Source organism: Lepidochelys kempii, chromosome 3, assembly GCF_965140265.1.
Source record: "Lepidochelys kempii isolate rLepKem1 chromosome 3, rLepKem1.hap2, whole genome shotgun sequence".
In the NCBI taxonomy this organism is placed as follows: domain Eukaryota; kingdom Metazoa; phylum Chordata; order Testudines; family Cheloniidae; genus Lepidochelys; species Lepidochelys kempii.
The window spans coordinates 118,604,275-118,628,472 of NC_133258.1; the positions used below are offsets into that span (position 1 = coordinate 118,604,275).

At 41.9% G+C, this 24,198-nt stretch overlaps 1 protein-coding gene across 13 annotated transcripts in view; it reads left to right on the forward strand.

The window, feature by feature from the left end:
• The window catches only part of ARID1B (AT-rich interaction domain 1B), a 404,857-nt gene that overhangs the window by 69,832 nt on the left and 310,827 nt on the right, over nt 1-24,198 (forward strand). For 11 of the 13 annotated variants that reach the window (XM_073337737.1, XM_073337740.1, XM_073337738.1 and 8 more), the window contains one exon: nt 17,655-17,801. The exons of the other annotated variants lie outside the window; for them this stretch is intronic. In XM_073337737.1, the coding sequence (XP_073193838.1) occupies nt 17,655-17,801 (147 nt within the window). The remainder of the gene's footprint in view (nt 1-17,654; nt 17,802-24,198) is intronic. 13 annotated transcript variants of the gene reach the window in all.

The window sequence follows — 24,198 nt, forward strand, 5'->3', positions numbered from 1 at the left end:
GATAAAGTTATTGCTTCAACATAGAAATAGTTTTGGTAGCCTTCTGCTTTATATGTGCTAGTATAGCGAGGAAAAGCTGTTGAAGAGTTACTGACTTGCCTGATTTTTAAATGGTGGGTTCAACAGAACTTCTGTACAGTTAAACTCTTTCTTCTCCAATTTTTTCTTCTTTTAGTTTGAGTGTACTTGCACAAGAAAATAAGGCAAAAGTAAGAAGGGCTTGTTAGTTCAGTTAAAACTTCAATACTTTGTAATAATTTTATCGTCCTACTTTTACTTATTTTTCTCGGAATCAGAGTTCTGCTTGCATATTTTTTATAGTAAATTAAGTGGCACAGTCTGTATCTTCGTGTCTTCTGACATGAATCTTCTCAAAGAAAGAAAATGGGGGTCTCATTTGTATTTGTCGCCTCAGAATGGCTATCAGGAAAATGCGGTGTCCTGGTTCTGTTGTTCATTTATTCTTATCTAGATGCCTTTTAATAGCTCTGGTTGTGTAGCTTGTGCAGTGCCAGTCCTGATTTAAAGTCCTCACAGCCAGAGAAGAGATCCTTTAGTTTGACTTTGTCTCGCAGCTTGGGCTCTACTTACTGCCATCCTATTTGAGCTCTATGGTATTGATATCTGATAGTCCATCAGTACAAATGGTGAGCACGCTCTTAATTTTGAAACTTGGATGATTATTTATGTGTTGTTCATCATCTAAAGTGTGTGATACTTCATGGAACATAGAGAAATGCATGGTCCTTGCCTCAAAGACATTACTATCTAAGGGCGTAGTCCTGCAAATGTTTACACATTTGCTTAGCTATACTCAATTAATTAGTCCCATTGGGATCAGTGGGACTACTCACATGCGTAAAGTTAAGAATGCATGATAGTGTTCGGTGGACTGGAGCCTAAATAACACATGGCATAAGAAGTAGATATAAAAAAACCAAAGGGTTAGGTAGGGTGAAAGGAGGACAAAGGTTCCCACAAGCTAGTGTGGTCATTTAGAGACTAATATATACATCTTCATGGGGTTTTAAGTTATGTTATTTGTAGTTTGCTTTTAGTTGTTGCTTTATTTATATTCTATAACTTAGTTTAAATAAGATATAAAAACTAGAGACTAGTGAATACTTCTGAATCACATATTTCATGCGTCTAGTCATAACATGCTTCATAGGGTTCTGAAGTGTGCATTACATGTGTATCTTTGTCTTTCTAGTTTACCTAATACATTTGCTTCCTCACCCCCCATTTCTCGTTATGCCTTTGTTTTATTGCACTTAATAGAATTTTCACTAGCTAGAAGGAACAGATCCTGAAGAGGATCTTTAGGGAAGCACAATCAAACAGATGTAATATTTTTTAAGGCATAAATATCTACCTCCCAAATGAGAGAGTTAAAGATTTACAGTGTATCATAGAAAATTTTTTTTTAATATCGTGAAAATCTTGAAAATCCTTGACAGCCAAGGAGCCTCTCCATAATGGTAATGTAACGGTGTTTTCTTTTTAACTTTAAGATGAAACAAAATTATTTTCAGATCAGTTAAAAGCAACAGAGTGGAACAACATTTTACATGGTTGCTCATGTTGTTTTTCTCTTTTGATAACAAAGAGTGGTTATACTGGGTGTTAATTATTTTATTTACAGTGCTCCTTTACTTTTGGAGTGGCCTGTAGATGTGCTAAGTCAACCCCGGTTGCATTACTTCAGGTGACCGTTCCCCGACCTCAGTGAGACTGTTGACAGGCGTGCAATTCGCAGGATTTGGCCCAGTGACATACAGGTTTCTAACATACCTGTCACCTTTTTAATTTTGCCAATGCAGATATCATACAGGATTGTGCCCAACCTAGCCCAGCTCAGGTATGAAGCAAATAAAATAATAATCTGAATACTTTCTCCCCTTGCTTTAAAGAAAGGACACTGAGAAAGCCATCAGCTTTTTCTTGGTTGTGGGATTATTGCAATAAAATTTGCATGTTGAATGCATCAAAAATAACTAACTTTTAAGGGTGACCTGCTGATTCATAGATTCTAAAGCCAGAGGGGACCATTGTGATCATCTGGTCTGAGCTCCTATGAAGCACAGGCCATAGAACTCCCCCAAAATGATTCCTAGAGCAGATCTTTTAGAAAAAAATAGTCCATGATGGAAAGTCCACCACAATCCTTGGTGAATTGTTCCAGTGGTTAATTACTCTCACTGTTACAAATTTGCACATGATTTCCAGTCTGAATTTGTCTAGCTTCAGCTTCCAGCCACTGGATTGTGTTATACCTTTCTCTGCTAGAATGAAGAGCCCCTTATTAAATAGTTGTTCCCTATGTAGGTACTTAGACTGTAATCAAGTCACCGCCTTCTCTTTGTTAAACTAAATAGATTGAACTCTTTGAGTCTATCACTGTAAGGCATGTTTTGTAATCCTTAAATCATTCTAGTGGCTCTCATGATGTCTTCCTCAAAAATTCCCTCAACACTAAGTATATTTGTTAAATGCTCCCAAATTGCCACATTAAGAGGAGCACTTATTCAGAAATTTAAAGGTGGCTTCTCCTCTTAAACTGGCAATTTGAGGGCATTCAGCACTTATTGGGACTGTTGATGGAATTGGATTATAGAGAGTTGTAGGTCACCTTTAGCCACACAACTATTAATTTATTTTACCTTTTTGTGTTCCAGCTACTTTGAAATATTTCTTTTGTGATATTTTATCATAAAGTATTCCCACTTTTAGTGCAAAAATATATTTATTATTGCTTCCTCTCTAGCTGCTATGTGATGATGATGGTTTCTGCCATTGATTTATTTTCTATTTTGAATGAAGCAAAAAGGATACATTTTTGCATGCCTATCACTAGACAAGGTTATGTTGAGGTTAAGGAAGGGAACAGCTGGGTGTTGGTTAAAGTGTTTTGCAAATGGATCTTATACTGGAATGATTTTCCTTCCTATAAAATAACAGAGCGAATTTCTGTGGACACTATACAACTTCTTCATGCCCCTGCTAAATTTAAAAATCTCTGTTTTCATTTCTTTTTTCCAAGAGAGACTTTCCCTTTGCAAAAAGAAAAGGAGGACTTGTGGCACCTTAGAGACTAACCAATTTATTTGAGCATAAGCTTTCGTGAGCTACAGCTCGCACCGATGAAGTGAGCTGTAGCTCACGAAAGCTTATGCTCAAATAAATTGGTTAGTCTCTAAGGTGCCACAAGTCCTCCTTTTCTTTTTGCGAATACAGACTAGCACGGCTGCTACTCTGAAACCTTTCCCTTTGTAATATTTGGGTGGGGCTGTTAAGCTTTTTCTTATTGTTGTTGGAATGTTAAATCTTAGCTTGAACCATAAAAGTTTCTCCACTTGGTGCCATGGCCCTGGGAGGTAAAATGCATGATATACAAAGTACATGCTATTAATATTTAATTTAATCCTTTTTCAATAAAATTAGACATTGTAAGATTCCTGATAATTGTGAACTTGCAGAAAGGGTTGAATAGAGTTGGAAGCTGAAGAAATACACAGCCCGAAGCATCATGGATTACCTGAAAGAAAAACGTGTTCAAAATTGCCGTATTTTCGGATTTTCTGAATCTTTTAGTCCTTAATAGAGTTGCACCAGGGATCAGTTTGGTCCTTTGAGTTTAACATACAGTGCAGTTAATCGTGTTTAAATGAAACTATAATATCCACATAAAACACCATATCAGCTTTGTGAGAGTGGAAGTGATTATCAATAAATATCCAAATCAAAGGGAACTTTCTCTACAGATCTATTTTTTCAGAGTGAACTTGGGCTGTTTTTTGAGCTACAGTCTCCTTAACATCACATAGTAATGATTCCAGTTTGTGCTGTTCGTGTTTTCTCCTTTTTCTTTCTTCTAACTCCCATAGCATAGTTTTTTCAATCCAGCATTCACTGCACATGTTCCAGTCATGAGGTTACAAAGCTGACATTGCAGTCTCAACAGAGGTTATCTCTTTAAAATTCCCTAAAATTCCCCTTTGGCAAATCCAGTTTGGCAGCTGGGTTTCTATAGGAAAGTGAGGGAGCCACCCCCTCCCTCCCTTTATGTCCTTTATAAAAATAGAAATCTATTAAACCTCTGGCCAGAAGGGCAGATGGGCAAGTGGCTTCCTCCAAAGCAGACGTCTGTTTTTTCTGAGCTTTTCTCTCCCTATTCTATAGCATAAGGTAACATTATTATTGGGCCGATTAAGTACTGAACACTGCTGCTTTAAAATATAAAACAGAGCTTACCTCTTAAAGACTTAACATGAACCTTCTGCTCTGAAGTGTGAATAAATCAATAAGAAATACTGACTTGCTGTTTTTAATATTTTAAATATATTGATTTTTTTTAGAGGATTGTAAAATCAAGTTTACCTTGTGCCCCTGGTCTGGAAGTAATTTGGGTAAACAAAGGAACAGATCTGAATTAAATGCAAAAACCAAGCTCAGTCCCAAACAATGCCCTAGCCAATGAAAACGGAATTGGTGTTCAGTGAGAGAATTGTTAAGCCATACTACAGAGGGTGTGTGTACATAGAGTTCACCACTTACTGATAGTGTTCAGAACGAAATAAAAACTAATATATGTGACTTGGATTTCCTACAGTAATTCTGCTCACACCCAAATACAACTCCCCTCAAAATACATCGTTATTTGTTACTACTCTTTGCTGAGAAGGAAGGGGAGCAATTGTTATTGTTCCTTTTTAATTCTCAGGAGGTACTGAAATATGATGGTGATGGGCACCATAAAATAACCTAGATACCCAGACTGCTTTTTGAAACAGAGACTGCGATGTAGTATGGAAATCCTACACTGTATCACATGTCTTTTCTTATTTTATGTTGTTTTCTATAGAGAAAAGTTAGTTCAGCAGGCCAGAATGACCTAACTAGTAATGGCTTTGAATAATTCGTTATTTGTGGCTTTTATTGACTTATTTTTCTCACAAAATATTGAAGTTTTCAAGAGTATACATTTTTGTCACCTATGTACCTAATTGATCACCATCTTGTTTACTTCGAAAAGCGGGGCAGGAGTTCATGGAATCATAGAATATCAGGGTTGGAAGGGACCTCAGAAGGTCATATAGTCCAACCCCCTGCTCAAAGCAGGACCAATCCCCAACTAAATCATCCCAGCCAGGGCTCTGTCAAGCCTGACCTTAAAAATATCTAAGGAAGGAGATTCCACCACCTCCCTAGGTAACGCATTCCAGTGTTTCACCACCCTCCTAGTGAAAAAGTTTTTCCTAATATCCAACCTAAACCTCCCCTACTGCAACTTGAGACCATTGCTCCTTGTTCTGTCATCAGCTCCCACTGAGAACAGGCTAGATCCATCCTCTTTGGATCTCCCTTTCAGGTAGTTGAAAGCAGCTATCAAATCCCCCCTCATTCTTCTCTAGTCTCTTCTGGAGACTAAACAATCCCAGTTCCCTCAGCCTCTCCTCATAAGTCATGTGTTCCAGACCCCTAATAATTTTTGTTGCCCTCTGCTGGACGTTTTCCATTTTTTCCACATCCTTCTTGTAGTGTGGGGCCCAAAACTGGACACAATACTCCAGATGAGGCCTCACCAATGTAGAATAGAGGGGAACGATCACGTCCCTCGCTCTGCTGGCAATGCCCCTACATATACATCCCAAAATGCCATTGGCCTTCTTGGCAACAAAGACATACTGTTGACTCATATCCAGCTTCTCGTCCACTGTAACCCCTAGGTCCTTTTCTGCAGAACTGCTGCTGAGCCATTCGGTCCCTAGTCTGTTGCGGTGCATGGGGTTCTTCCGTCCTAAGTGCAGGACTCTGCACTTGTCCTTGTTGAACCTCATCAGATTTCTTTTGGTCCTATCCTCTAATTTGTCTAGGTCCCTCTGTATCCTATCCCTATCCTCCAGCGTATCTGCCTCTCCTCCCAGTTTAGTGTCATCTGCAAACTTGCTGAGGGTGCAATCCATACCATCCTCCAGATCATGATTTATGAAGATATTGAACAAAACGGGCCCCAGGACCGACCCTTGGGGCACTCCACTTGATACTGGCTGCCAACTAGACATGGAGTCATTGATCACTACCCGTTGAGCCCGACAATCTAGTCAACTTTCTATCCACCTTATAGTCCGTTCATCCATCCCATACTTCTTTAACTTGCTGGCAAGAATACTGTGGGAGACCGTGTCAAAAGCTTTGCTAAAGTCAAGGAACAACACATCCACTGCTTTCCCCTCATCCACAGAGCCAGTTATCTCGTGGAGCTCGGGTAGGAGCTGCAGGGGGTGAAAGCCACCGGCCCTGGCTGGAGCTGCTAGGTGTGGGGCAGCACCCCGGAGCCCTGGCAGGTGCTGTAGGTAGCAGTAGCAGCTGCCAGCCTGGGTGCCCCAAGCCTGGGCAGGAGCCACAGGGGGCTGTAGCCCCTAGCCTAGCTGTAGCCCGGGCACCCCGGCAAGAGGCATGGGGGGCAGAAGCCCAGAAGCTCAGCTTCTGCACTGTGGAGGTGAGTCTGATCTCTCTCTGATAACAGCCATGCAGGCACAAGTCCTGTCTCTCCCCAGCCTGGCTGATTTCAGGGAGATCAGATTTACAGGAAAGGGCTTATTTCACGGTCCAGGAAATGTTTTTCACAGCGGTGAAATTGGTAGGGCCCTATACATATGCATATCTGTAAGTAAAATTGCAAAATAAAATGATCTGTTTCTTTGCTTTTAACTGTAATATTTCCCCTTTACACAGCTGTCTTGCCAAAAGGCACTGTGTAGACTTTATGGATCTGAGGTATTGAATGCCCCTGATGGATCCTTGTAAAGTGTTTTAAAGTGCATAATTGGAGCACTTGAGCATAAAACTACAATTATATACTTCTCTGTGTTAATTTTGTGTACAGTTAAAACTTGAGTTCAGCATTGGCCATAAATGAGAAGGGGAAGCCTTTTATTATGAGTGCAAGAGTGTGTTTAGTGAATGCTTTAGCAAAAATGGTATTCATGGAATGACCCGAAATGAAAGGAAAAAACATTTCTGGTCAAGAAGTGTGGAGGAGGAAGGAATGCACGTGAGTGCACAAGGGATTAGTAAATGCGCATTGCATCAAGAGAATAGTAGATACTCTGAACATACATAGTGTTAGAGCGTAATAACTGACTTGCAGTTAGTGTAAAAGTGGGGGAAAGTCCTGTTAATTTGGCTTTAGGTAAATGGACTTGGTGATTGAAAAAGCCTAACATTTAAAAACAATTCGGGAACGGTGAGTTTTTAATGAGTAATGTTTTGATTGTAATGTGTCTTGTGTGTGTTCCTCTGTTCTCTTTCTTATGATCCCTTATGTCTTGGCAGTCGGATTATCTTTATTTACAGATACTTAAATTCATTAGTTGGTATACAAGATTTATTCGGGATAACTAGTACAAGGAATAATATATTCCTAGAATGAGATGATGATTGTAATAAAACACCAAAAGTGATTGTAATTATACAAGGACTGATTGATTTTCTATTGTAGGTCATCTATTAAATCTGACTTAAATAGCTGTTTGTTTGGAATATGTAAGTGTTAAGTTTTAATTAAAGAATAGAGTTTGGATAAATCAAAGGGCAAAATTTTGTAACTACAAAGAAGGTGGGTTCATGCGTTATTTTGCTGTAAATAAAAAAAAAACAACCCTACTAGGGTGGCAGCCCATGCCATGGCGGTATCATTATTGCAAGATCGTAGTGTTTCAGATCTGTATCTAAGTTCTCTTATTTAAGAAGCTATAGTCCTTCCACCTGCCCCCAGTACAGAGTGGGGTCGGTATAGGAAACGTACATTTTTCTGTTTTTGTTATTGCTGATGATGTGTGGCCTAACCCTGAAGGACAGGGTATGTGTGTGTGTGTCTGTGGTTGTTTTCATTTTTTTAAAGCAAATCAAAAGATAAAGTACCCCAAAGTGTTTGGCTATATTATTGGGAACTGCACTTTATCAGTAGGTTTTTTATTATCTTCCAGCATAACGTTATGCCAGGCTGGTGGTAGTGTTGATATAATCAAATTTCCTTATCCAGTTGGTTCAGCCAAGCATTCTGTTTGCCTCAGAATTCCTTGCTGTGGGGTATTTTTAATCTGTTGTAGCATGAAAAAATATGTTTTTGATCTTGCCGTGATTTCAAAAGCGAGCAGAATTTGGACTCTAGAAATTACCAGATTTGTCATAGAGATCACTAAACATTGATATGGTACTCAAGAAAGTAATACCTCTTTCTTTTGTGTATTTACCTCCTGTACTGTTGGCACTAGTTGGTGATTGAAATCCATAATGAAAGCACAGTGATTTTATAGCTTTTTCTTTTGTTGGACATGTGGGAGGCTCTCAGTGATTAAGAGTGTGATATCTCTTAGAAAAGCGGAAGACTAGAACCTGAGGCAACCTACCTTGCTGTCAGCAAGTCTCATTGTGCTGACTCAGACTAAGGCACTGATGTCAGAATTATGGGTGTTAGCTAGAAAGTGTTACTATATTTGAGCTTGCTGGGGCAAAACCAATAGAACTGTTTGGAAAACACCAAACGTAATTTGTTCCCTTTACTGTTAGCTGTGTATCTATATATTGAGCATGAGTTTGAACTGAGTGTTTGGACTGGAATCCTACCTTTCTTTCTCCTCTGTATTCACCATATTTCCCAGGGAAGTATATGGCTGTCACGGTGCAGGACTCACCCCTGTGGTGCCTCCTGCTGGGCTTCCAGGGAAATAGCGTTCCAGCCTCTGGAACACCCTCTGCAGGCCGGTGTACCGCTTGCCGCTGACCCCTGTGTCCCTCCCGGACCCCGGTGCCCCTTTTACAGGGTGCTGTTCCCTGGCAGTACCCCCCCAGTCTCTGGGTCTCCCCTCTCCAGGGAACCCCTACCCACTATCCCCACCTTGCCTCAGTCTTTGGCTAATGCCAGTCACCACTGAGCCACCGCACACTAGGGCGAACTGCAGTGTATAAGCCAATCATCACAGGCAAGGGGGGTTTGGACCTGCTGCCTCTGCCTACCTTTGGGCTGCCCCCTGCAACCCCAGTACCTATCTGGCCTTACACTAGGCCTGCAGCCTGGGAGGTTTCCAGGCCAGAGCTCCCCCGCTCCCTTAGCCGTCCCCCAGCCCTGATGCACCTCAGGTACTCTGGTATGCTCCCCAGCAGCCAGGCCTATCTCTCTCCACAGCGAGAGGAGACTGTCTGCTCCTGGCCCACTGCCCTCTTATAAGGGCCAGCTGAGCCCTGATTAGGGTGTGGCCACAGCTGAGCCTGCTTCCCCCAATCACCTTGGGAACTGCTTGCTCCCAACCACAGCCCTCTCCCAGTGCTGATTTCAAGCCCTTCAGGGCAGGAGCAGGTGACCACCCCGCTACAATGGCCTACGGGGGTGTGGAGGAGGTGAAACCACAGTCTACATGCATCAGAGAACTTGAAGCGACCCACAGTAATGCAGAGCTGTTCTTTCAAGTGCACGATCAAGAACAGTCCTTCTTTCTCAGTGTATGAAGAGGACAAAAAATAAGTTTTGCATATAGTTTTTTTTATGGTAGTATTTTTATTTAAGCAATAATGATCAAGGTGTACAGATCATTTTCTGGATATTAATGACCAGCTGGGAGGAGTTGATGGCCAAAGGCTGTGCCTTCAGCCATTAATCACAGCCAGTCATTAATGCCTAGGAAATACCCTGTGTTGAAGCCCTTACTGCTGTCACCAGATGAAAATGAAAATAAACATAGACCTCTTATTTTTTTTAAATAATGGCTGATAAAATTTTACTGGATATGGACATAATAGTTCTAGAGAATAAATGCCCTCTACTTAAAAAAGGCAGTTTGCTTGACTCTCTTTCATCTTTCCATTCAGTTGTTAACAAAAAATTTTAAAAAATCAAGACAGAAATATGTAGGAGAACTGATATTTTAGGTAGAGTTATCATGTACATCTGTTTTAATACACAAAAAAGTGGGTTTTTAAATGTGGCTGATCATAATAGCTCTTCTGAAGGTTTTATGTGGGTCTTGGACCATATTGCTGTACTGTGAGGTATTGTATCAGTCAGATGGGTATGGGTATAAAAAAATTATGGAAATGCCCAGCTGTGTTTGATCTGATTTTCAGTAGTTGGTAACTTACAGAAAGGACCAAAATTTCTTTCTTTGTAGTTTTAGTATGAACTGCAGTGCAATATACAAAGCAACTATATTATGCTCTTAAGTGAAAAGGGTTTTCTCCCTGTTGTTTTTAGACTCACCTGTTTCTCCCTCCCTTTAAACAAATTTTATAAATATGCAGAGGTTTTTTTCCTGTTTAAAAATAATAGTTCTTCTTCAAGTATATGTCCCTGTGGGTGCTCCACCATAGGATGCATGCGTGCCCATGTGCTCTTGACCGGAGACTGCAAAGCAGTGTCCACGGGCCCACACCAGCACAGAACAGCACTTTATGCTTCCAAAAGAGGGCATATAAGGAGGCGTGAACCCGCTGCCACTCAGTTCCTTCTCAGCCACCTGCAGCTCAAGATGGAGCAATTGTGTGGCTGCTGTTCTCAGCTTCCCACCTTTTTTACACAGACATTTTATTCTGAGTTTTTTCCCTTAGTTAGTTTAGTTATTTTATTTCTCTTTTTCTTTTAGTTCCAGTATTGTTTGGAAGGTGGGGCTATACCCCCTTTTGATTTTAGGACTCCAAGTTTTGGTCCTTTAGCACTCTGGGTTATACCAAAGTCCTCAGGATTTAAGCCCTGCTAGGCCTTTCCCCTAGTGAAGGACATACAAGCTGCCTTCGCTGCCTTGGAGACACCCACATCCTGTAAAAGTGTAAGGTCTGCATGGGGTTAAAAGCAGGTCTACAAAAGACAGAGAGGCTAGATGGAATCTGCTTCTAATGGAACACTCACAAGCCCCAACAGGGTCTACTTCTCCCCCTGTACATCGGCCTCAACATCCCAGGCCTCTCCAGTGGCTGCTGGAGCTCCAGCAGCACCTCCAGAGGCTAGGACTTCGAAGTGCCACCCCAATCAACACAAAATGTTGCCTTTTCTGCTCCAAAGAATATGACTGTAACTCACTGGGAGATGCCCTGATAACACCATGGCACTGTACATTGCTGTGTGCTTACCTACCTCTACCTCTTTTTCTCAAGATATCACTCAGACTGCAATAGGAAAGAGCTAAGGTTATTTTCATAGCCATCCTGGCTACGGTGCTCAAATCTCCTTCAGCTCTCTAAAAAGAAAAGGAGTACTTGTGGCACCTTAGAGACTAACAAATTTATTTGAGCATAAGCTTTTGTGAGCTACAGCTCACTTCATCGGATGCATTCCAACGGATGCATTGGAATTCATTGGAATGCATCCGATGAAGTGAGCTGTAGTTCACGAAAGCTTATGCTCAAATAAATTGGTTAGTTTCTAAGGTGCCACAAGTACTCCTTTTCTTTTTGCGAACACAGATTAACACGGCTGCTACTCTGAAACCTTCAGCTCTGTGTGGCAATACTTCTCCGCCTTCCTCTCAGGAAGGATCTCCTGTCACGAACTCTGGGATCCTGATTCATCCCAACCACTCCTCCTTGAACCTCAGAGCATGGTTCCTAGATGGATCTCAAGCATGTAGCTAACCGATTCAGATAAGTTCCAGTCTGTTCTCCTAGCTAGCAGGAAACATAGTACCCGCAAAACTTACCTTCAAAAGTGGAAATGCTTCCATTTCTGGTGTTCTCTTCACTCTTCTCAAGCATCAGAAGTTCCACTTTCCAAAATCTTAGATTGCCTCTTGGATTTAAAGACTCAAGGTCTGTCAATGAGCTCAGTCAGAGTACATTTGACTGCTGTCAAAGCCTTCCACCTGGCCATCGAGGGCTTCCCAGTTTTTGCCCACCGTACTACGGCCAGATTCTTTAAAGGCTTACACAACCTTTTTTAACCCTGTATGGAAACCTCATCCCCACCCCAGTGGAAACTTAATTTGATTCTTAATTCCCTGAGGAAATGCCTCTTTGAACCAATGGTCACCTCTCCCTTCATTCATTATATCCATCACTTTGGCTAAATGAATGGGAGAGCTCGGTGCCCTCATGGCAGACCCACCATTTACTACCTTGTATAAAGACAAGGTTACATTGTGCCCCCATTCTCATTTCCTCCCTAGGGTCTCTTCAGAATACCATATTAATCAAGAAATACATCTACTGGTGTTCTACCGAAAGTCTCACGCCTCCAAAGAGGAAACGAGCCTGCATATGCTAGGTGTCAGAAGGGATATTGCCTACTATCTTGACAGGACTAAGACCTTCAGGTCCTCTCCTGGATTATTTGTATCATTTGCAGAGAGGGTGAAGGGACAACCCTGATCTGCTCAAAGACTGTCAAAGTGGGTTTTAGGTTATGAATTGCTGGGATGCAGCCCCGTCACAGTGACAGCTCACTCCACATCTATAGCTCTACTGAAAAATGTTCTGGTAGCAGATATCTGTAGGACTGCAACTTGGTCTTCCATTCACACTTTGGCCCAACATTGTGCCATCATGCCTGCTTCCAGGGATGACACCACCTCTGGTGATGGAGTCCTCTGAAGCATCTTGGACTTGCCTCTTCAGCACTCGCCTCCTTGTTGAGTTTACTGCTTGGGAATCTCCTACAGTGGAGCACCCATAGGGACATATACTGGATGAAGAAGGAGAGGTTACTTACCTTACAGTAACTTGAGTTCTTCAAGATGTTTTGTCCCTATGGGTGCTCCATCTCCTGCCCTCCTTCCCGTTGGCTGTGGAGGCTCTGTTTTGCGGTGGAGAAGGAACTGAGTGGCGGCGGGTCCACACCTCCTGATATGCCATTGTTTGGAATCATGAGGTGCTGCACTGCGCAGGTGCTGTCCTGCAGACACTGCTTTGCATTCTCCAGTTAAGACCCCAAGGGCCTGTGCGCATCTTGTGTGGATCAGCCATACGGTCAAAACATCTAGAAGAACTCAAGTTACTGTAAGGTAAGTAACCTCTTATTTTTAGTAGTGACATAGATTTATTTAGCATTTATAGCAGATGTAAATTTCATCAATTCATGACAAGGGAATCAAAAGTGTTCGTTTTGGAAGGAGAGAGATTACCTTTCTGTAGACAAGATTGACTATTTTGTGGTAATAGTCTTTATTTATTTGGCTGTCATCATGAAGAATAGCAAATGTATTCAAAATCTCAGTACATCAAAAATATATCAATACATAAAACAGAAGTATTATTCCGTAATATAGGTTCATGCAAAAAAACTAAGTTAATGCAATATGCAGTTTGCACAACTAAGAAATCAGAAAACATAAATGCTAAGGTTCCAGCACCCACATTAACTCAGTCATATTTCACATCCTATATTTTATGAAATACATTTTACAACATAAATCTGGAATAGAAGGTACTATATATGTGCAACATGGCTCAGTTAATGTGGCAGTTTGAACCTTGATGTTTGTATTTCCTGACTGGGGATTTTTAAACTTCAGCCTTAATGGTGGGTTCTTATATATTTTTTTTTTTGCATCTAATTTTTCTAGTTTGTTTCTTTTAAAAGAGGAAAATTGTCTGTACTAAGAATGAGTTAGCTCAGGATGTTTCAATTTAGACAAGAGTAGGCGGCATTACACTATTCCAGGGAGGGAGTGCTTTATGACATGTATATGTCTGGTGCAGCATACCTTCCTCTGGCACGTCTTTTTTAAATTTCCACATTTGGTGCTACATTTGGTGCTACTGTTCATCTGGAGACAATACCATATTTGGCCGGGCTAGAAATACAGGAGCACATAGATTAATCTTATGACTAAGGTATCTTCATAATAACAAAGGTAAAATTTGAAATGAAAGATTAGAACTTGCACAGTATTGCAGTATACATTTAAAAATGTAAATACACCTTATGATCACGGGGTATGGGATTTGTTTCATATGCCATTGAGGTCAAGACAGAATTTTTATTTAGAATTATTTTTAGGATTTTAGTGTGTGCTCGTCAGTGAGAAGTATCTGTAGCCTTTATGAAGCAAGTACCTGTACCAGCAGGCATGGGTTGGATGCAGTGATGTCACAAAAGAGGCTGAACTTCACTAAGCTGTGTTAGAATCTTACTAGATTCCCACTGAGCATGTTCCTAAAAGTATTTGTCTCCCGGTTGCTAATGATCTTTTAAATTTTTTTATTTATTTGTAAACCAAGTGAAGGCACTAGTCCTTTCTGAAAAGCCTGTGGTTATATTGAGTCTCAGTTTTCAAATATTATTTATTCATGCTGTAGCTAGATAAAACCAACATGGTTAGAATTATTTTTTAAATTTTTATTTATTTATTTATTTTTGCAACGGGCAAAGTATATTTTTATGCATACTCAGAAGTGGCAAGAGGACTGTTGCTTAAACTTTTTGGGAAAAAAAATTCCTTTTGTGAGACATTAATTCTTTTACACGGAAATTTCCAATGTTAATGTTTCAGAAAGCTACCAGTATATGAAATCAGAGGTTTATAATGGAAAGTATTTGATAATCTTAATTATAACTATCACTATTAGTGATCGCTGTAAAATAAAAAGAGAGAAAATTTGCTACACCATTTTATTAACAGAGGAAATGTTCTTTCTTAGCTTGCAGTGTGAAACACAATTGCATGTAAACACAATTTTTTCTGGGAATGCCCTTCAGTATATTATGCTAAATGACATAAATGTATAATTCTGGTACCCTAGGAGTTAGGAAAACAGAATATTTTTGGTGGGTTGCTTTCATTGTTCCTCAGTCAGCCGCTGAGTCAGTCAGTGGCACCCCTTTCTTGCTGATTACAGCCCCTGCCTTCGGCATTCAGATTTTCTGTTGCTTCAGAGATCTCTGATAGCAGCGAATTGTCTTAAATTATTAAGCAAAAACTCTTACCAGACAAGGCAGAAAATGCCCGAGTTGGGGAGTACCAAACCGTCCCACCATTTTGAAACCTATCTGTAAAGATCTGGACTTTCTTCTGGAGATAAGACTACCAGCCAGTGGGATTCTCCTAGGGCTTCCTCTCCATAGGGCACCAAAATAGGGCCTCTGTGTAAGATCCAAGAGAGGAACAATGCCCAGTCTTACTAGGACACTTCCCACACCCTCAGCATGGACACGGGTATCTAGACAGGATGAGATGTTCAGGTAGAACCCACAGTCTGTGTTCACAGGTCTTTTTGATGGGGGCACCGACAAGACCCTTCTACCCTAGAAGAGGGGTGCTTGAGAAATCCAATAATAGCTCTTGGCCAATATTATTAGAATACTTATGCTAATATACTAATTCTGTTACATTTTATTTTATAAAGAATGGCCATACAGCTGTCTAATGGCCCTTTACCTAATACTTTGATTTCAGCTATGGATTGTGCATGCAAAGAATCACTTGAAACTTCCCTTACTATCAAGATATTGCCTGGACAAAGAATGTCTGTCACAAGACCCCTTGTTCAAGCAAGGATGAAAGATTATGGGCTGAGTTATTGGTTTAATTGGATTTTTCCCACCCCTTCATTCTAGCTGTCAATTTGGTTTCTCTTTTATTCTCATCCTTTCTTTCTTAGCAGCCAAAGCAGTTTAATCACTGATGGTCAGTCACACTCCTCCAAAAAATAATGCTATTTGCACTGTGCAAGTCAGATAAAAGGGGTCATAGTATAATTATTACAGTGTCTGTGCTCCCCTAGAAACAGATTAAAGCGCTGATCTGTTCTTCCTGTACCTTCCCAAGAATTCATGTGCTAACGTAGGAGGAGAAAAGCGTTCTGAATTTTGATCTCTTGAGTTGTGAAGACTACAAAGAATGTGGGTCTAAGGGCGAAAGATGGGGGCTTCATTAGAAAGAAAGCTGATGCTCAGGTCATTCACTGCAAGCAGAGTAAGTAATTGGCTTCAGCTTTGTTTTGTTCTGGGAAGATTTTAATTACATTTTTTATATGCTGTTTAATAAGCATTTGTCCACGAGCAGTACCTTGTTATCCCGGTCTGTTAGACAGGGGGATTAATTTCCGTATTGTCGTTGTTTATTATTGATTTAAATAGCAACACGAAATTGTGGTAGGTGTTTTACAGAACAGAACTGATAGTGGTCCCTGATTCAAAGGTTGCACAGTCTAAATATGGACATAAGATAATGTGCGAGAAGAATGAGGAGAAGTGAAGGATGAGTATGACATAAATAAGATCCTGGGGTTGCTTAGGTTCATTGTGTGTGCATCTTGGGTATGTCTACACTTCAGTTTAAAACCCGTGGCCGGCCTGTGCCAGCCGACTCGGGCTCAGGCTAAGGGGCTGTTTAATTACGGACTAGACGTTTAGTGTCAGGCTGGAACCTGGGCTTTAGGACCCTATGAGGTAATTAGGATCCCACAGCTGGAGCCTGAATGTCTACACTGCGATTAAACAGCCCCATAGCTTTAGCGCCGGAAGTCTGAGTCAGCTAGGACAGGCCAGCCGCTGGTGTTTAACTGCTGCGAAGACCTAACCCTTGATGGCTGTATTCTTGTTTTAATTGAGGTGATAGGTATACATTCTGAGAAGGTGGGAAGGTATGTGAGAGTGTAGGTGGATACAAAAAAGGGCGATTATGGAGAGATGGTGAAGCAGAGTAGAGTGCAAACTAATGGAAGAGGCAAGGAACAGGAGCACAAGCACAAAAGGAATGGTTACACGAATACAGTGCTGTAGGGTTAGCAAAATGTAATTTTGGGGTAGTATGGACAGAGCAACTTCTGGCAAAAGTTCATAGTTGTTTTCATTGCCTATCTAATATTGCTGCATGTGTGTAACAACTACTGATCCCGATGCAGAACAGCTGTGTACTAATAAACTCAGTAAGCAGATTCACCCTATGCACCAAAGAAACAATGTATGGACAGTAGTGGGAGCTTGCTGAAACTCTACCGGTTCACTGCAAGTGTTACAGCCTCAATGCTTGCAAGAATACTTAAATGTCAAAGCCTACTGACACAAGCCTTACAAGTTCAGTGGTGGTAGCACTGAGATGATACCTCAAGGACCAATCCTTTGGGGAGGGTTAAGTGACTTGATTTAGTTTATAACATAAAGTCTTCATAGGTGTGATCTGTTATGTGCACTGTTTTGTTTGTTCTAGCACCTTTGGTAAGTTGCTGGTGTATGTTTATTTATTATATTGTTTGTTTGTACAAAATGGCATTCCTCTTTGGAAGCACACCTTAGAATTGTGGTGTTTTTTTCATAATTTTACTTCTTGATCAGCTGATCAGAACAATTCCTGCAGTAGGTTAGCCTTGTGCCTACTCAGAATAAATGTCTTCTATTTAAAATTTTTGCTGTTTTTATTTATTTATATTGAGACTAGACATTACGAAATTGTGACTGTCACTAGGATATACATTCATAAATTGCGGTAGCTGATTTCCTTGTACATTCTTGCTGAGAAGAAAGTATCTTGGGTACTAAAAGTGATACTTTGCAAATAGATCTGAGCACTTCTATTAACTGCTTGGTAAAAAGATTGGTAATATTGAGCCAGGTTTGTGGGTGAGGACTCCACTTCTTGAGGTTAGTGTGCGACTGTAACCTTGCTTGGTTTCATATGATTCCACCTCCTGACTCATATATCTGCTCTGCTTGGCTCTTCTAACAGATGCCGCCTCAGTATGGTCAGCAAGGGGTAAGTGGCTACTGCCAACAGGGCCAACAGCCATATTACAACCAGCAACCGCAACCTCAGCATCTGCCACCCCAGGCACAGTATCTGTCGCAGGCCCACCAGAGGTACCAGACTCAGCAGGTAAGCATAGTCTCCCGCTGCTCACAGCTACAACATTGCTCTAATTAAAAAAATGCAACATGTAGAAGATGGAAGATTTTCCAAATGGGCACTATTCCAAAAGCAAAAAACAAAAACAAAACCCCAAACCCCACCCTTCTGTAAACTGTAAACTTAAAACAAGGCCGCAGTGCTCTTGGAAAGTGTTGGTATATACAGGTGTATCTATTTCAAGCTTTGCTTGCAATCTGTGTGAATTTAGAATAAAGCCAGTCTTACAGTCCCCTTCAACTATCCCCTCCTTTTAAAAAAGTGGTAACATACTTCATTGATTTCATGTAAGTGTGGGTCACAGACTTCCATGTGTCTTGTTCTAAAATTCTTTGCAAGGCATTCTGGTGGTGCCTCCTCCAGCTGATGTGATCACTGTTGGTTTTAAAAAAAGAATAGGTGGAGCTGCTTCTTCAGGGGAGCTGGTGGGGAAGAAAATACATTTAAAACAGCACTTCACTTTCCTCATTCCGCACATCCATTTAGCTGTGCTAAATAACCCGATTTCCATGCCAGTTACTGTTTTGTGTTTATACCCAGCCATGGCACCCGTATGAAACATTTATTTTCATTGAAGCTGCTACAAATACGGCAGCATTTATTGGCTCTATTTTTTTTTTTTTTTTGTTAAAGACAGTCTTGTTTTAAAATGTGATCAGGAGCAATAATGGCTGGCTTAATATGCTAGAACTTGAGGAATGCCTGTGTAAGGCATCCTGGATTGAAGAGACCTTGGGTGCCCTTAGTTCCTGTCGCTGTACTTGTGGACTTAAGTTCCAAATATAGTCCCAGCAATGTTAACCACAGAGGGACTGCCTGCCTGGGAGAGGAAGGAAGACGAGAGGAAAATGAAACCAAAATATATTCAGTATCCTGAGGGATCTAACTAAATTGAGCTGCTAAAGACTAGGTGCCTCTGGAAGAACTGTGCAGTATCATCACTCTCTGCAGTTCACTGGTGGACGATCCCGCAGGCACAGTTACTTAGCATAGCAGGATAATACCGGGGCAGGGGAGAAATATTTGCTTGTGATAAAAATACACTATGAAACAAACTAACAAGAGAAGCCATGTGTAGCTCGAGTGTTGTTGTCCTCCATACTCAGATTTTAAAGTAAGGGTAAAATATTTTTACTCCTTTATTAAAATTAGATAAACAGATTATTAAAACAAATTTCATTGGAAATAAATTCATTTCAATTAAAACACTGCATCATTTATTAAATACAATTCTTAGGCATACCAGTCATACAGTTGTAAGCAGCTCCACCCTTCCATCATTTAAACATGTAACTATGATTTCAAATATGAAATTGTAGTTCTGTCTTTACATTTCATTTTCCTCTTTTTCTCCATTTTCATTGACATTAAATGAATGATTTCTCAACCTCTGATAGGAAATTTTGATTCTGTTGATGTAAAAACTTTGACTAAGTCAGTTAACAGGCAGAGGCATAGTAATACAGCACGTGGTGATCTGTGGTTTGACGTTAATAAGAGCACTGCCAATAAGGGCACACAGCTTTGCATGTTGACATATCTCCAATCAGCCACCTGACAAACTGAATCAGTTTGTGGCTGTCCGGACGCCTGATCATATGTTGAATTGTTGTCACTTGAGCATGTAACTTGAACATTTTTAATCTGTTTAAAAATCATATACTTGTTGAATGTAACACAAAGTGTATGTATCTAATAACAAGTAATCTGGTTATCCCGATGGCCCATTGATGATCACTGCCACTGTGTCCAGTTCAGTGAAATTTTGTGCAGTTGTTTTTGTATACCTCAACAAAGTAAGGAGATTACACAAAAGTAGTTTGGGGGAAGGGAGTAAGTGGAGAGAGAGAAAAGGCACCCAAACTGGGATTGTGCCTCTGGCTGAATATTTGGCCGCTACAGGGATTCAAACTCCTGTGTAACTCAGCTGCTTGGGATGAGTTCTTCCAATGGGGTTTCTATGTAACACACTTAAGTGTGTCATATTTCCATGTGGTGCCTACTCTACAGAGAGGTTAAGAACATATGACTTGAACCCCCTAAGGGAGTGATGCCTTTAGATAAAGTGATTGAGGCCTGTGATTTTGGTACTGAAGTTCAAGGGTTCTGTCTCCACTGAAGACCTCTGCTGGGGTTATTACAGAGTGGTGGGTAACATTACATACAAAGATACTAGCAAAAACTTGGAAGGTATACTTTAATTTTTCCTGATGAAACAGTTCAGTAACTCCTAATTCTTTTGAAAGTGTGATTTTAAAAAAATGTATTTCCTCTTTTAGTGCTAGGCCCTACATGTATTCTACATGTGGGTATGCGTGTGTACCATGCTCCTGAGATCAGAGAGTTCTATCAAGTAGTATCTTTTGATCTGCACCTGCATGGTTGCTCTCCTCCTGCTCTAAACTGCCAGTATAAGGGGAAGTGCAGTCTGATGCCTCTTCAGTTCCTTCTTGCCACCTCATCGCCTGAGTTAGAATCCACTATGTCTGAAGCTACATCCATCTTTATTCTTCAAAACCTATTGTAAACATATATTGTAAATAGTTTCTTTTAGTATTCTTTGTAGTGTTAGGGTTAGTGTTTGTGTTTAGTCTAGTTACTGTAGTTGGTTCTCCCCGCCTTGGGGAGTTTTTCCCCACAGACAAAGACTATGCCTACAGTTCCAGTGTTTAAGAAGTGCATCTCCTGCCCGCCCCCCGCCCCCCCGTTCTTTTTTAGTGATGACCACCAGTATTGCCTTTACTGCTTTGGGGAAGCTCACATCTCCGCTAAGTGCAGCATTTGTCACGCCTTCCCTCTCCAAACATGTGAGGGATGAGAGCTCTCACTGAAGAAGCATCTCATGGAGAAGGCCATGAGATCTCAGTCCTGAGCCAAGGAGACAGACCCCCCCCTCCCCCGCCCTGAACAGTGGTCTCAGTCCATGCGCAGTTTCCCTCCAAGCATGAGCTCCAGCTCTGAGGCCAGAGATGCTAAGCCCAAAGAATTGTTACCAAGGACTTCTTATGAGAGTAAAGGAGACACTCAGAAACCCAAGGTAAATCTGCTCCTAAATGAAAAGATCTTTCCCCGATTCCATCCAAGACAAGTGAGTCCTCATCACAGGTCCTGAGGCCTTAGGTCACCTCAAACCTGCTGGATGTGAGAGTATGGCATGAAGGAGTAAGGATCCATCAGTACTGACTTTGTTTCAACATAGGGGGACTGGACTAGATGACCTCTCGACGTCCCTTTCCATCCTATGATTCCATAAGCTCAAGGATAGCCTCCCACCATCACTATCAAAGAATGCCAGGTTAGACTGTGTTCTGGCACTGGCCTGCTTCCATAGGGAACCAGCGTCCACCATAAGTAGGGATGCACCAGATCTGGTGATCCTGACCATTGGAACACACTGCACTCTGGGATACCCCAAAACCTACACCTCCCTGGAGGATATCTTTACCCTACCTTTTCTGCAATTTCCTCACTTTTTGTCTACAACCTTAATCAGAGACATCACAACTTTGGAGGAAGAAACCACCTTGAGGAGATCGGAATACTCCCCTATTCAATCCACTGGAGCATTCGTCCACCATTACAATGGCTCTGCTGGTTGAACTGGAACTCACCTTCTTGTCTGCCATGTCAGAGGTTCCAAATGGAACATCACCTTCACATAGGGAGGCTAGCTTGGACAGAGGCTCCTGAAGGTCTGGTTTGAGTCCTCCCCTCAGATGTGACTATCCAGGGGAATGATGGTACCCAGTGCGATGGGGTCCCCCTCTAGTGATCAGCCCTTCATACTGGCATTGTTGGGATTCATGGATCCCATTTCTAGGAACCCAGAATCTGTGCATGAATCCCACCTACCCATGTCTAAGTCCCTCTGTCGACCTATAAGAGAGAAGAAATTGATCTGGATCCATCAGGACAGACAGTTGCAACAGATGTGTCCTCCTCCTTGCCAGATAAGGCAGTTGCTCCCATCTTTGCCATCCTTGCGATGACTACGGGAATATTAAGAGCTTCTGCAGAGGGGGGCAACTGACCTCCAGATCCAGCTCAAGGAGGTGCAGGATGTTCAGCATAGTCTCCTGGATGTTCTCCAGCCTTCTGGTCCTAGCCAGCTGTCCCTTCCTGTGACAAGGCCATTATGAAACCAGTGACGGAAGTTTGGTATACTCCTGTTTGCTGTATTCCCATCCCAAAAAAGGCTGACAGCCATTATCTTGTACCAGCCAGGGAGCAGAGTTCCTGTTTACACACCCAGCACCCAACTTCTTGGTGATGCAAGCAGCCACTGAGAGGTAGAAGTTGCAGCATCCCAAGGCAATACCCACTGATAAGGGTGCTAAACACCTTGATCTGTTTTCTTTCACCAGCCTTTAGTTTCAAATCGCTAACTACCAGGCCCTGTTAGCAAAGTGTGATTTCACCAAGTACTCCAAATCCTTGGACTTTAAAGACAAGTTGCCTCAGAGGACAGAGCCCAATTCCAAGCCCTCTGTGATGAAAACGTAGCTAAAACATCTCTTCAGGCTGCAGTGGCTATTGCTGACATTGCTTCAAGGGGGATAGCGTCATGAGGCGTGAGTGGCTCTACTTCTTGTGGTTCCTCCGGGAGGTACAAAATACCACGGAGGACCTACCGTTTGATGAGGCTAACTTGGTGAAAAAAACTGAGGAGTCCCTTCACTTGCTCCAAGACTCCAGAATAATTCTCCATTCCCTGGACATTTATACTTTATCTGCAAAGAGGAAACACCAGAAATAAGTGTACAGGCCAAGACCACCCCCCTAACCATTCTGTGACCAGTGCCTTTACGAACTATTGTGCAAACGCCAGGGGGTACAGAGATTCTGGTACACAGCTTCCTCCACATATATAGCCACTGCTCAACCCCACCCATCATCTAGGGGGTTCTTTCATTGGGACATTTGAGAATCATGTTCTTCTGTTGATTCCATCCTACCCTGCCCCCAAACTTTGGTGGCTGCCTTGCCCTCTTCACTCATAACTGGAGGACAATAACAATGGACAGGTGGGTGCTAGAGATCATTTAGTCTAGCTACATGATCGACTCACCATCACAAACCCCCTACCCGGTGTGTTTTCAGGGACCACTATCACAAGGAGGTCCCTCCATTCGGAGGTAGACTCTCTTCTTTAGCCAGGAACTATAGAGCATGTGCCACCTTAACATCAAGGGAAAGGATTCCAGTCCACATATTCTTTAGTTCCCAGGAAAAGTGGAGGATGGAGACCAGTTCTCAGTCTACACCAACAGAAAGTCTATTTTTGAAAATCAAAATTCTGCATGGTCTCATTGGCATCAATAATCCCCTCTCTGGAGGGGAGGGCTCCTGGTTTGAGGCTCTTGGCATGAAAGATGCTTACTTTCATGTGGATATTCGCCCATCCCACAGAAGGTTCCTCAGATTCCTGGTAAGACAAGTACACTACCAGTTTAGAGTGTTTCTGTTCAGACTTGCTACAGTGGCACCCAGGGTCTTTTCAGTGGTGGCAGCCCAGACAAGATGAAACAGCTACATCGTCTTTCCATATCTGGATAGCTGACGCCTGATGGGCAGATCCAGCAAGGAGGTTCATTTGGCACCTCTATTCCTCCTCTGTCTGCTGTCTTCCTTGGGAAACTGTGTCATCAAATAAAAGTCCACTTCGATGCCCACAAAGTCCATAGACTTTATAGAAGCAATCCTAGACCCAATCAGAGCAGGGGCTTACTCCCTATGGAAAGATTCCAGGCCACAAACAACTTGTTAAGACAAGTTATCCTTAGACCTTGGACCACAGTCAAGGTGTGCCTTTCCCTGTGAGGCCACATGGTCTCATGTACTTATGTAACACCATTTGCTAGGTTCCACCTCCATTGCATACAGGCCTGGCACCAGTCTGCTTATGCATTATATGGAGACACTATAAATATCAGGGTAGCAATTCCCACCAAGGTCACAGCTTTTCTTGTTTGGCGGACATACATGGAACAAATCTGTGTGGGAATCCCTTTCCTTACACCCACTCCTGACATGACCATTGTCACTGACACATCCCTCATAGAATGGGGAGCCCACATAGACAATCGCACCATACAGGGCAGAGGTTCTAAAACTGTAGTTTGTGGACCACCAGTGGTCTGCGAGCTCCATTCAGGTCGTCCGCAGATGGTTCCCTCTAAGGTACGCGTCTGGGTGGCAGCACATGAGAGAATGAAGAGCCCCCCACCTAATTAGTGTAGCCACACAGGCGTGGCTTCACTAATTAGGTGCCTGGCCCCTGAGAAGATGTACATGTAGGGTGAGATGGTGGCACTGGGGAGAATAGGGGGTAAGTGGGAGGGGACAGTGGGGTGAGAAGAGGGGGTGG